The 13,785-nt window shown below is 41.7% G+C and overlaps 1 protein-coding gene across 1 annotated transcript in view; it reads right to left on the bottom strand.

The window, feature by feature from the left end:
- Nucleotides 1-504: 504 nt before the first annotated feature.
- The window catches only part of LOC124615925 (cytochrome P450 6k1-like), a 111,002-nt gene continuing 97,721 nt past the window's right edge, over nucleotides 505-13,785 (bottom strand). Inside the window, exon 8 of the mRNA XM_047144109.1 lies at nucleotides 505-763. Within this exon, the coding sequence (XP_047000065.1) occupies nucleotides 597-763 (167 nt within the window). The 3' untranslated portion in view covers nucleotides 505-596. The remainder of the gene's footprint in view (nucleotides 764-13,785) is intronic.

Consider the following 13,785-nt stretch of genomic DNA (forward strand, 5'->3'; position numbering starts at 1 on the left):
TGAAACGGTGATGACTGGGCAAGCCATGTCGTGGTGTTCCATGGGTCCCATGGTTACTCTGCAAGGTCGCATTACTGTCAAGGATTAGGCATGGAAATGTGTGGTGTTTTTGGTGTTTCCGTGTTTTTTCCCACCCCCTGCACGTTGTATGTATCACTATAAAATTAATAACAAAGCAAAACTTTGTGTAACGTGTTAATAGCGTTATATTAAAGTGCCTCTAAAGCAAGAGAGTTACTGTTTCCCTCTGTGAATGACAGTTGTTTTAATTTACAATCACATATTCCATGCAGAGTGATTAATGGAAGTACAAACATACTCCTAAAAGCAGTTGGCAGCGTCGCACACAGGTATGATTGATAGATACTGTATCATGACGTGCGAAGGTAGGATCCTGTATGGATGTGCATTATTTTGAAAACAAAGAGCCGCCTTATACTTCACTCTCTTAGTAAAATAGTGTATTTTGTCATAATGTAATTTAATCTTAACATATTGCAACAATGTAGAGCTAAAAGAGCAACTTCATAAGCTCTGAAACAATCTACAGCGTTACTTTTGATATGATATCTTGGATCCATTCAATGTGATCATCGTTAGAATCTCTTTTCAAGTCGTAGCTGGATGCCACTTTTAGGCATCAGTATAATGGACATAGAGCTGTACTCGAGGTTCGTCACCGTTTTTTCCGTGGTCCGAACGTTGTACCTCGACAACAGGTAAGCGAGTCCCACCTTGACTTGCAACAGACCGAGCCTCATACCTGAAATAGAAAGACAAGTAACGTAAGGAGGCTGTGTATTAGGCAAGGCAACAGAGTGGTTAACTAAATCTCTATGTTATTGAAAATTAAACAATATTACGAGAGAATTCTATTTTTGTTCCAATGCACCTGTGTATTTATAATACTGCGTATTTACAAATGTTTACAAAGACAGTTGGACAAATATCAAACACTTGAAAGTAAAACTGATAAAATGGAAACTACAAAGTCGATGACATCAATAATAACAAAAAAATTCACCATATACAGTTACTTCATTTTAAAAGGCTTCGTAATTTCTCAAATAATGGGGAAAGTGGAGCTTGAGCTTTTTCCATCTATCATATATCGTACAGGAATGCAGCAGGGTAACGTTCTCGACAGACGGTGGTATTTCTAGGGGTGAACACTTGGTCGTTTTCAAGGTACGAATCCTACGAGAGATCACCGTTTACTGCATATGTGCTGTGAAAACGATGCCGTGCTCAGCTATCGAAATTTGGCAGTCTCGAAGACGTTATTTGGCTGCAGTCCCCCAGGGTTACTTTAATAATGAAGGAAATGTAGGCCTTGGTGATCACCGGAAACTGCAGCCTATGGAATAGTTTGAGGAATACAGGCTGTTTCAGAGAGAACAATAAATATTTTACAAAGTGGTTCTACAGACTAATTCGAATGAAACATGTGTCCAGGTTTTATTGGTAGCAGAGGTACAGCTGTTGGAATATAACCCACACAAATACGCACAGAAGGCACTGGACCAAGTAAAGGCAAGTGATATAGTACACATCTGATTTTCATAAGCCCATCTGCAATTTCATTGTACTTTCTAATCCTCTTGACAACAGCACGCGCTGTTTTTCTGAGTTCGTCTTGGCGTTTATTTGTAAAGGGAGCACTATTCGTAATCCGAACAGTTAGTTAGTCTAATGTGTTTACTTTGTATCTGCAGTCTTTGCATTCCAACTATTGCCATAGGCATAAAGCGCTGGAACATTGTTGGTCAAGGAACTTGGTCATTTCTATCGATCTATCTTCCACTGAATATTAGGTTTAGATTATCTGTTACTTGACGTCTATAATGGTAGGATCCCCGTCATGCTGGAAGAGCATACCCATGCTTGCAGTCAAAAAGGATCTCCTCCAATAATGAAGGAAGCTCTCTTTCAGGGAATTCTAGCTAATGGGGCCTGTACGAGGATGTGTTAGGCAAGAGGCCCAATTAGCTGATTGTCTCTCATGCCACAACACACATATACAGTGAAGCCTTGTTGAAAATATGTCTTCAAGACGGCATGTCGGCTTTCGTCGGACCACCGATGTTACTGAGGAGTGTTATTGACAGCATCACGAATAAAAATGGCTTTAGCAGCAAACAATACTGATGGCAGTACTCGGAGATTTGCAATTAGCCAACCACAAAATTCCAATCGTCTACCTTCATCTGTTTCTCCAAGTGGTCGAATTTGCTACAAATGATAAGGACTGAGGCCGTGAATACGCAGTGTTCGCCGTATGTTTGAATGTGAAACATCGATGTGTATAGAAATTCTGCGTAGGCTTGTTTGAAGGATTACGTTCTACGAGCTGAATAATTCATGAAATGTATTCGCAGTTGCCAATATAGACAACCATAAGTTCTATAATGGAATGAAGACAGTGAAAATTTGTCCCGGATCGGAATTCGAACCCGGATTTCCCACTTATCGCGAGAGGCCGCTTATCCGAGCACGACTCACAGCCGACCCGAACTTCCATAGTTATGTCGTCAACTGAATAATGTCTTCTACTTAATTTCCTCTCTGTTCATTTATATATTCAGATGAAAAATGAGTGCCGCGCGCTGCATCTGTCTGACACAGTTTAGTGAAAAGACGAGTAAACACTCATGAATGAAGTTAGGAAATCGTCTACCGTATTTCTTACAAGCAGCAGCAGTGTTTCCGTTACAAAACAATACATAAATACTACATCGGCATCCATCACATTCGTGAATACGTGCATTGTCAATCGCACAACAAATCACAATCACGAAACAATTCAAAAATTCAATTGTCTAAGCTCAAGCACAACTTTACGTAACTTCAAAATTGAAATGAAAATCGAAAAAGGAAGTCGCAGCTACTTGAATACCGACCCGCGAAATGAAAACTTATCTCCGTAGGCATTTGTATCTCAGTAACCACTAACATTACACACGTGTTACATGGAATAACGTATTAGAATTAGTCTATGTTACCAGCGTCTAAAATGTTTACTGTTCCTCATGAAACTCCCTGTATAGCAAACCGCGCTGGCTAGAGCAAGTAAACCAAATAGGTTCGTCTTTTTCTCATATTAAATTAGAGCACTTTCCAGCGAAAGGCAAAGGTCCCGAGTTCGAGTCTCGGTCCGGCACACAGTTTTAATCTGCCAGGAAGTTTCATATCAGCGCACACTCCGCTGTAGAGTGAAAATTTCATTCTAGATACATTTTAATTAGTTACAGTTAACGTAAGACATCAAACTTTTCAATTTATTCTAGTGTTACGTAATTCTCATAATACCGATACGTGTACCTTAAGTAGTAATTTTCATACATAATGAACATTATATTCTTACTTTTCGTATTGCTGACTTACAATTCACTAACATCATCATCATCATTATCATCATCATCATTATCATTAGCTGCAGCACCAAACTGGCACACAGTGCTGCATACAGGCCCTCTCTGCACTTCTTCGTGTCTTACAGTCTTCACTCACAGGCCTCTACACATTTGTATCAATGCAGTCTGCCCACCTTACATCAGGTCGCGATCCCTACCTTCTGACATGTCCTGCAATCCAACTAAACCGTCCGTGGTCCCTGCCAGCCGGCAGCCGTATTACTGGCACTATTTCCTACCGATCGCTATTTTGTTTCCTTTACATCCTGTTCCCTGATCATTTTCTTCACTTTGCTGTCTCTCCAAGCAATCTGGACAGGAATCAATCCGTTCCGAGCTGAGAGGCACTCGGCTTTCGAATGGTTTCCGCATCTAAGCTCCATCTCTCAGTGCCACAAGACAAAACTGCTAACACATGCTGATTGCTAACTTTGTATTCAGATAAACTGGAAGTTTTATTTTCAGAATTTTATTTAGTTTACAGGAAGCGCTTCAGGTCAATTTTTAGTCTTCTGCTCTTTCTTGGTTGTGCATCCAGTCGTCTTCCTCAACAGTGATAGATACACTAACACAAAAACTGAATTATTAAACTGTACCATCTTCTTTTAGATATGCCGTTTATGCGTTATTTATGTCTTATTACAGCTGATTTTACGAACATTTTTATACTTGCTTAATTAAGGTATTTCATTAATTAAATTCACTAGAAACAAACATTGCAATTTCATTAGAAAAATTAACAGTGGTTCAGTTACGTTCCATTTATCCATACTCCTTGTTTTGCCAATTTAAGGTTCAAAAAAGGGTTCAAATGGATCTGAGCGCTATGGGACTAAACTTCTTAGGTCATCAGTCCCCTAGAACTTAGAACTACTTAAACCTAACTAACCTAAGGACATCACATACATCCATGCCCGAGGCAGGATTAGAGCCTGCGACCGTAGCGGCTGTGCGGTTCCGGACTGTAGCGCCTAGAACCGCTCGGCCACACCGGCCGGTGCCAATTTAAGGATAAAACAAGTTACTCTAGCGCCGTGTCCTCGGCGTCTTTAGCGGCTACATGACTGACTAAACTGTTCACGGTTTAAAAGCCTCGTCATTTCGAAACGAATGGCTTGTAAGTCGAGAAGAGTTTGTTTACCCTAGCACTGCTGATAATTTTGGTGATATTGCATCTCCCTGTTAGACTTCTCTTTTAGTTTTGCACTTCACACTATTCTAATGAAGTCTAATAGAAACTGTTGCCTTAATGTGTATATTCTTCAGGAAGATAACTTTGTGTGAATCAACGCCTTGTTTCTCAAGGGCTCTTAGTAGAAGTTTTATTGAAAGAGAGTCAAAGGCTTACTCAAAATGTACGAATCCCAAGCGGAATGCTACCGTAACTCATACTTAGTGCCCTTTCTACAATTTCATTCACAATTTCTGAATAGTCCATTGCATTATACTGATTTCTACAACCAACTTTTTCCTTTGACAGATTAAAATTCCGTATTCTTTACTATATGGTTGGCTATAATTTTAACGAATACTTCGATGTGGAGACTGCTAGGTCTCTTCCTCTGCATCCCTACTCCGCAAGCCACATTACGGTGTGTGGCGGAGGGTACTCTATATCGCTGCCACTTCCCCCTTTTTTTTGTTCCACTTGCGAATGATTCGCAGGTAGAATGATTGCTCGTAATCCTCTGTGTCAGCTCGAATCACTCTAATCTGGTCTTCGCAGTCTTTTCGTGAGATACACGCCGCAGGAAGTAATGTAGTGGTTGACTCTTCTAGGAACGCACTCTTTCAGAACGTTAACAGCAAACCGCACCATGATACAGGGCGTCTATCTCTCAGCGTCCCCACCGGAGTTCACTGTGCATTTCCGTCACGCTTTCACACTTACTAAATGGATATGTAACGAAGCGTGCTACTCTTCTTTGGATCTTCTCCATTTCATCTATTAATCCTATCTGGTGCGGATCCCCCATTGACAAGTACTATCCAAGAAACGGTCGAATGAGTGTTTTGTTATTATTTCCTTGGCTGATAGACTATACTTCTCGAGGATTCTTCCAATGACTCTGTGTGACAGCTGCCTTACTCGCGATTAATTTTATGTGATTGTTCGACTTTAAATCACTCCCTACTCATTCTGTTAAATATATTATGGAAGATACTGCTTCTAGTGACTGTTCTGCAATCGTGTAGTCATACAATAAAGGATATTTCTTTCTCGGTATGCGCAATACGTTACGTTTGTGTATTTTGAAATCAGTAACCTCTCCCTGCACCGAGTGTCGGTCCTCTGCAGGTCTGCCTGCATTTCGCTACAATTTTATACGCTGCGACTACTCTATACAACAGCATCAGCAGCGAAAAGTTTCATGGAACTTCCTATGTTGTCCTCTAGGTCATTTATATGTACCGTGAAAAGTAATTGTGCTATAATGCTCCCTTGGGGCATGCATGAAGTTATCTGAAGACTTCTATGAGTCCAGAATGACATGCTGCGTTCTTTTTTAGGTTAGGTTAGATTTACTTTCATTCCAATTGATACTAAGTGAGGAGGCCCTCCAGGATGGAGAACACGTCAGAAAAACGATAATATGTGACAAATATTTACAACTGAAACAAATAAGCTAATGTACCTTCCACAGGTCCCAAGTGGAATGATCGTCATTTTTTTTAATGAACAATATATGAAAGGATCGTTTTACAACACTTGTTTACTAAGATCGCATTAATGCACTGAATTTAAAATTAAAAAAAAAACTTGTTTTTTGTTTATAAGGTAATAAACATATGATAGAAATACTACAATACTTATTTACAATGAACACATTAATGCACTGACATAGTGCAGAAGTTATGATTGTACTTTACACACACACACACACACACATACACACACACACACAGACACACACACACACAAAATCTGGAAACTCTTCAACTCAGTTAGCTGGATTCCGCTTGCTTGTGTTTCGTTCATTAGGCGGCAGTGCGGAACTGTATCGAATTCCTTCCAGAAGTCAAGGAAGACCCTGTATATACTGCTTTGTCGTGGACGATCAGACCGAGCTGGGTTTTACACGATCGTTATTTTTGGAATTCATGTTGAATGAATCTAAGTACTGTGGGACGTACCATCGGAGGTCATCAGGACATCACACGCATCCATGTCCGAGGCAGGATTCGAACCTGCGACCGTAGCAGCAGCGCGGTTCCGAACTGAAGCGTCTAGAACCGCTCGGCCACAGTGGCCGGCGGAATCTATGTTCACCTCTACAGAAGAGGTTCTAGGTCTCTGGTATTTCATGTCTTGTCTGCGTCCCTTCTCAATACGTAATGACTGTTACAGCATAGTTAAGTAGACAAAGTATTCCTAGAGTGAATAGAAGAACTTTCTCACAGTGAAAGCCTTCAGCTTGCGTTTGGAAATGTGCAGTTTGTCAGGAACAGCCCTCATCTCTTGTGGGAACCTGTTGGAAATTATCGTATATGGAGCATCCAGAAAATTTCCGTTCGAACCTAACCTCTTGCTTACAAGTCAGGCTGATATACCGACGTCGGAGTCGGGCGGGTTTGCACATACGCTGCAGGAAAAGCTCCGAATGGAAAGTTTTTGATGGATCCTTACAGCAGGCCGCTCGCCGGCCACTTAACGTTTCCGGCACAGGGCCCGCATGCAGAAAGTAGTCTGAATCACTGCTGGCGGCGCTTCTCCTCCGAAGACAGTCATTTGCTGACATTATAAATACATGAGCTGTCAAAGATCGTCGTCCTGGTGGAAAAGTTACTTGAAATCTCGGACTTTCAATATGGCGGTTTTTGTGAAAGATATTCGTATCTGTATTTGGAACGTCAGTGTCGTGCATAACAAAAAAAATTTGAATTACAGAATTTAATGACTGATGACCTCCGCTGTTAAGTCCCATAGCGCTCAGAGCCATTTTTTTGATACCAGGCGCTGTGAATTATATTTCCTTGATGGCCGGATTGGAACGGATTTTACTCAGCTTCATGAACTCAGGTGGGTAGATAATTGAAGGATAAGTAGCGGCTTTGATTCCTGAAGTTTACAGCGACATTCGCGTCCAAGGGTGAGGTCACAATCACATGCTAGCGTTATGGGCGTCGACCTGGCCGTAGCCAGTCTGAACTCTTGTGGTGTAAGAATTTTTCAACGATAGTGTTTGGCCAGAAAGGGAAGGAATTTGGTGGTGTACAGTTTTTGAGTACTATATCACGCGCCAGTACTTTGAGTTAAATCCAAAATCTCTCCACAGTCTCTCAAGGTGTGAGGTCATGTGATCGTTTTGACTGTAATCAGGTCTTTGGATGGGGACGTTACGTTTGGAGGCTAATTCGTTCTTGTCGAGAGTAATAGATCCCTTTATTCATAGAAACAGACTGCTGCACTACAAAGGAACTCAACTGTGTCATACATATGATACAGAAACATACTTCATCCAGTCAACAATACGAAGAGAGATAACGATAAGAATCTTGTCAAGAGTGTACCGCAAGTACCTCGTTTCAAGGTAAACCACAATCGTAAGGAGTGGTGTCACCGACGAGTTTAATGGTAGGTAGACAGAATACAGTACAAGAAGTCTCTCGCCAAATCAGTAACGGACAACAGACGTATAATTCAGAGCTATTACCTTGATACAGTGCAGAGAAGCCAGCGCCAAACACATGTACTCCTGCTCAAGGTAGACCACAGGGCACAGAAGCTAACAGGGAATTCACGATTGTACACTTGAAACGTTGAGACAGGTCATCTTTAATGCTGAGCCGCGGTACACAGCACACCGAAGATGATCCGTACATTCAGTAAGACAATGTAACATCTCCTTAATCCCGAACTGTGTTATGGGGCTTTACTGGACACACCGTGGGCATGAGAGCACTCGTGACTCCCTCCCATCCCATCCCTTTATCACCGGATGATCTAATTTCAGTCTGACGACATTAAGCGAGATGGCCGTGCCTTTGACTATCTTCTGACCATTTTCCATACTTAGCATTATTGGTGATTCAGCGGTGATATAACTGGAAGGCCCTCCAATGCCATCGCTGTCTCTTGGAATAGAGCAGAGTGTTATACCTAGAGGATAGAGTACCTCGGAACGCATGATGTTTACCGGTCGGTGTTTCACAGAATCACATGATGGAGCGCACACTAGAGACCACAATAAGCAGTTTCCGGTATTTACTACTGTATTTGTTGTTAAAATGCATTAGATGGTGTTTTGTGCACTTTTGTAACTATAACATATTCTACATATATAAGCTCCATGTAACATACACTGACGGAAGAAAATTCACAAATCAAAATGTAATTAATGTAGAGTAATGAATTTCGCGACCTCATTTATCGAGATTAACATTTTTAAGTGGTCAACATTGAAAGATCACAGGTTAATAATGTAAGTGCGAGGTAAGCCATTGCAAAAGATAAATTCTGGTACATTAATGACCGGTGTAACCGCCAGAATATTGAATGCAAGCATGCAAATTTGCGTGCATTGTGTTGCACGGGCGCCGGATGTCAGTTTGTTGTATGGAGTTCCATGCTTGTTGCACTTAGTCGTTCAATACAGGGACGGTTAACGACGGTTGTGGTTGACGCTGGAGCTGCCATCCGATGATGTTGCATATGTGCCCAATTGGAGGTAGATCTGGTGATGGAGCAGGCACTTTGTAGAGCTTGCTGTGTTACAACAGCGGTATGTGGACAAGCATTGTCCTGTTGGAAAACACCCCCTAGAATGCTGTTCATGGTTAGCAGCACAACAGGTCGAATCACCAGATTGTCGTACAGATTTGCAGACAGAGTGCATGGTATTAACACGAGAGTGCTCCTGCTGTGATACGAAATGGCACCTTCACCGTAACTCCAGATGTAGGTCCAGTGTGTCTAGCATGCAAACAGGTTGGTTGCAAGCCCTCAACTAGCCTCCTTCTAACCCAAACACGGCCGTCACTGGCACCAAGGCAAACCCAGCTTTCATCAGAAGACACAACAGACTTCCACCCTGCCCTTCAGTGAGCAACTAGCCTCCTTCTAACCCACACACGGCCGTCACTGGCACCAAGGAAAACCCAGCTTTCATCCGAAAACACAACAGACTTCCACCCTGCCCTTCAATGAGCACTAAAGTCGTATATGGCGGTGGTTTCGGACCAGTGGAATGCATGGTACAAGGCGTCTGGCTCGTAGCTGTCCTTGAAGTAATTGATTTGTAACAGTTGTGTCACTGTGGTGCCAGCTGCTGCTCAAATTGCTGTTGCAGATGCAGTACGGTGCACCAGAGCCATAGGTCGAACACGATGGTCTTCCCTCTCGGTAGTGCCAAGTGGCAATCCAAAGCCCAGTCTTCTTGCGACCGTACATTCCCGTGACCATCGCTGCCAGCAATCATGTACTGTGGCTACATTCCAGCCAAGTCTTTCTGCAGTACTACAGAAAGGGCATCGTGCTTCTCGCAGCCCTATTACACGTCCTCTTCCAAACCCAGTGAGGTGTTGATAATGGCGTCTTTGTTGCCTTAAAGGCAGTCTTGACTAACATCAACTCCCTCTTCCAATCTCAAAGATGACTAAGGTTCACGACCGTTACAGCGCGTATTTAAAGCAAAACTCATAGTCCTGCTGCATCATCTTTCAGATGTAGAAACATGCCTACCAACTTTCGTTTATGTCGCACAACTTCTTCTAGGTGTTGCGATTTTTTCCCGTCAGTTTACTATAACTAGTTAGAAGATCTTCATAATTCTTCAGTTACAGAAGCTTACGGTGAGCAAAATGCTGCATATTTTTAAAACTCGTTACATAATATATATGAAAATAGTAATGTTTTCGAAAGAACAGATACCATTGATGACCGTGCACCTTCTCTAGAATAAATGATAATTAATTGAAACCCTCAGCTGCCGACAGGTGCTGTTGATATACCTAGATCTGGACAGCTGAAATTGTGTGCCCCGACCGGGACTCGAACCCGGGATCTCCTAACATGGCAGGCGCTCTATCCATCTGAGCCACCGAGGACACAGACGAAAAACACGATTGCAAGGACGTATCCCTTGCGCGCTTCCCGTGGGACCCACATTCCCAACTGTCCACAATCTACATACGTAATGTTCCTAATGCATATTTGCCCATCCACTCATTACCCGCGCCAACTAAGGTGACGATTCCCGTAAGAGTTCTGGCAACCTGTGTGCATTCGCACAGACGAAGGTCAATGGCCGGGTAGCCTTTTAACTATACATGAAGATAGTAACTGTTCTCGAAAGAACAGATATTATTGATTACCGTGCAGCTTCTCTAGAATAAACGACGATTAATTGAAACCCTCAGCTGCAGACAGGTGTCGTTGATATATCCCGATGTGGACAGCTGAAAATGTGTGCCCCGACCGGGACTCGAACCCGGGTCCTCCTGCTTACATGGCAGACGCTCTATCCATCTGAGCCAATTTCAGTTAATTATCGTTTACTCTAGAGAAGCTATACGGTCATCAATGGTATCTGTTCTCTCGAGAACAGTTACTATCTTCATATATAGTTAAAAGGCTACCCGGCCATTGACGTTCATCTGTGAGAATGCGCATAGGGCGCCCGAACTTTTACGGGAATCGTCACCTTAGTTTGCGCGAGTAATGAGTGGATGGGCAAATATCTATTAGAAACATTACGTATGTAGATTGTGGACATTTGGGAATTTGGGTTTCACGGGAAGCGTGCAAGGGACAAGTCCCTTCAGTCGCGCTATTCATCTGTGTCCTCGATGGCTCAAATGAATAGAGCGTCTGTCACGTATGCAGGAGATCCTGGGTCCGAGTCCCGGTCGGGGCACACATTTTCAGCTGTCCCCATCGAGGTATATCAACAACACCTGTCAGCAGCTGAGGGTTTAAATTAATTATCATTTACTCGTTACATAATGTTTGGCCGTATTTCGTCCATCATGCACCATCTTGTAGGTTGAAAGGGAAGACCTTCTACCATGGAACAAATGATATTTACAAATGAACTGACAACGGAATGGTCCAATCTGACATGTCGAAACTTTCCCTGAAATATTTTATGCAGGAAGATCCTCTCAAAATTTGAGCTTCTCAGACGAACTAGGAGTACCAAAAAAAAAAAAAAAAAAAAAAAAAAAAAAAAAAAAAAAAAAAAAAAAAAAAAATAAATAAATAAATTTGAAGGTTGCCAAATTCAGTAGCTCGGCAGATGGCTGGAGAAATGTACAGCTGTACTGTAGCTGCAGTAGACTGCGCATGCGCAACATGACAGCGGCATATCCTTAGTTGACAGTACTTCGGTAAGCAGGTAACACGACTCGGCGCGATCGCAATTCGTGAAGCTAATTTTAGTTTTTGTTGATAGTTTCTCTGAAATATTTGTCCGCAGTTACTGCCCAATCAAATCTGCAGTTACTTCTGCGGTGGCGTAAGTGTTAAAAATGGAGTTTAAACTTATTCATTGTGTTTAACACTTAATGTTAAGCAGCGTGAAAACCCGGTTTTACTTCGTAAAATCTGACTGTGAAATGTATAAATGGATGAAAGACTTACACAAAGTAATAAATAAGCGTCATAAAGAAACTCGCAAAACTGTGAAATCAAAACTATTATAAAAATTTATTGCACAGATTGGTCCCACAAAGCTCCGACACCCGCATTAATAAACATACTGAACCACGAAACTTGAATAAATAACATGAACAACAGCTTCTTAGATGAGTTTTCTTGAGTTATGAACCATGTAGGGCTGCTCCTGCTCTTGAGAGGCAATGCACTATTACCGATGGAAGCCTTTGAGAGTGAACCTTCGAATTGGAACTGAAATGAACAATGCTGAGCTCACGTCTTTTTCCATCTGGTTGAGCAGATTCAAGACACCATACAATATAGGAAGTCACAAAACAACGAAGTTTACGTCAAGTAAACGTCTAGAGAAGGTGCCATTAATTCATAGTTGTCGTGAAGACAAAGCTGGATGTTATCCCTACATCTGATGTATCTATCGGCAATCGGCCAAGCTTCGTGAAAGAACTGCGAGCAAACCACACTTTAATATTTCGAGGCGAAGAAAGACAGTTTTTTGTGTAACTGATTAATGCTATGGCATTCAAATAGAACAGTGGTAGTGATAAGTGTGGGTGGATTATTGTTTCCACAGCTTCAGGGACCTCAAGGCATATTACGACCAAACCTTAAAGGAAAGGATCGTTCAGAAGCAAAAATCTTGCAACAGGCCTATCAAAATCTGGAAAAATAGGAAAGAATAATTTTTAACATCTCATTCAAAATGGTTTCTAATCAGTTGCAGAAATTAATTCATAGCTCTTGTTGCACTCTTGGCCTGGAAATAACGATACCCGCCTTTCAGGAGGATGACGAAAGGACTGTTGATACAATTGAGATTCCACCAAGAACGACAAGTGTGAGTCTCGAAAAAAACATTTTTTCGACTGTGGAAAGTATTTTTAAGGAAATTGTCGGACAGTATAATTGCCGATATCTCCATGTCATTTGAGAATTACCAGGAGAGCAGTATTCTTAAATTTCAGTCATTTGTACACTGCCAGTCTGTTTCGGAACGTTTTTACGGACTGTGCACTGTCAGTTTGTATCGGCACAGTTTTATGAACTGCTTGAAGTATGCTCGGCATGCAGCACAATAAGCAGGCAATGGCGAGGACCATTTCTATGTCTTACTCCATCGCAATTCTGTCTAAATAAAACTAGTAATTGCTATGACGTTTCCCAAAGCATTAATTTTTCTTTCGCCGGGTGTGCCTGATGTATGGAAAATGTTAGTTTTCGTCATTCGAATGATACTTCGCTTTATTGTGACGACTATGTGAAATGAACAAGGAACTGTTTCGGTGTTACTAAAATATACATTATTCAAAAATTACAAGAACTGTGCTACACGAATTGTAACAAAATGATGTATGTGGAAGAATTATTTCGTTTCAAAAAGTTGAAGTCACGATTGATGGAAGTTGTCTTAAGGTAACAGCAAACACTGCCTTGATTTATTATCCTCTACTAGTCACCTTGAAAGAACTACATACGCAACAGTTCAGCTGTCAATATGAACCGCCTCTTATTCAAAATATTAATGACACGTGACATTTTTTTTAATGTTTCACGTGTTACATATTCGTTTGTCACTCCGCAGCGCTATGCTCTCTTCTCACAGCCGATCGTGCGCTAGGCAAGCGGTTCTTCGTGCGACATAAACGAATAACTTCAACAGTTTTGGAAAAAAATATTTGGGTGTGTCTCAGCAACTAAATGATGACAGGTCATTTCTTTCATTGCGTTCTTCCTGCATAAAAATTTTCAGGGTGGATT

The sequence above is a fragment of the Schistocerca americana genome, chromosome 5 (assembly GCF_021461395.2).
Source record: "Schistocerca americana isolate TAMUIC-IGC-003095 chromosome 5, iqSchAmer2.1, whole genome shotgun sequence".
Lineage (NCBI taxonomy): Eukaryota > Metazoa > Arthropoda > Insecta > Orthoptera > Acrididae > Schistocerca > Schistocerca americana.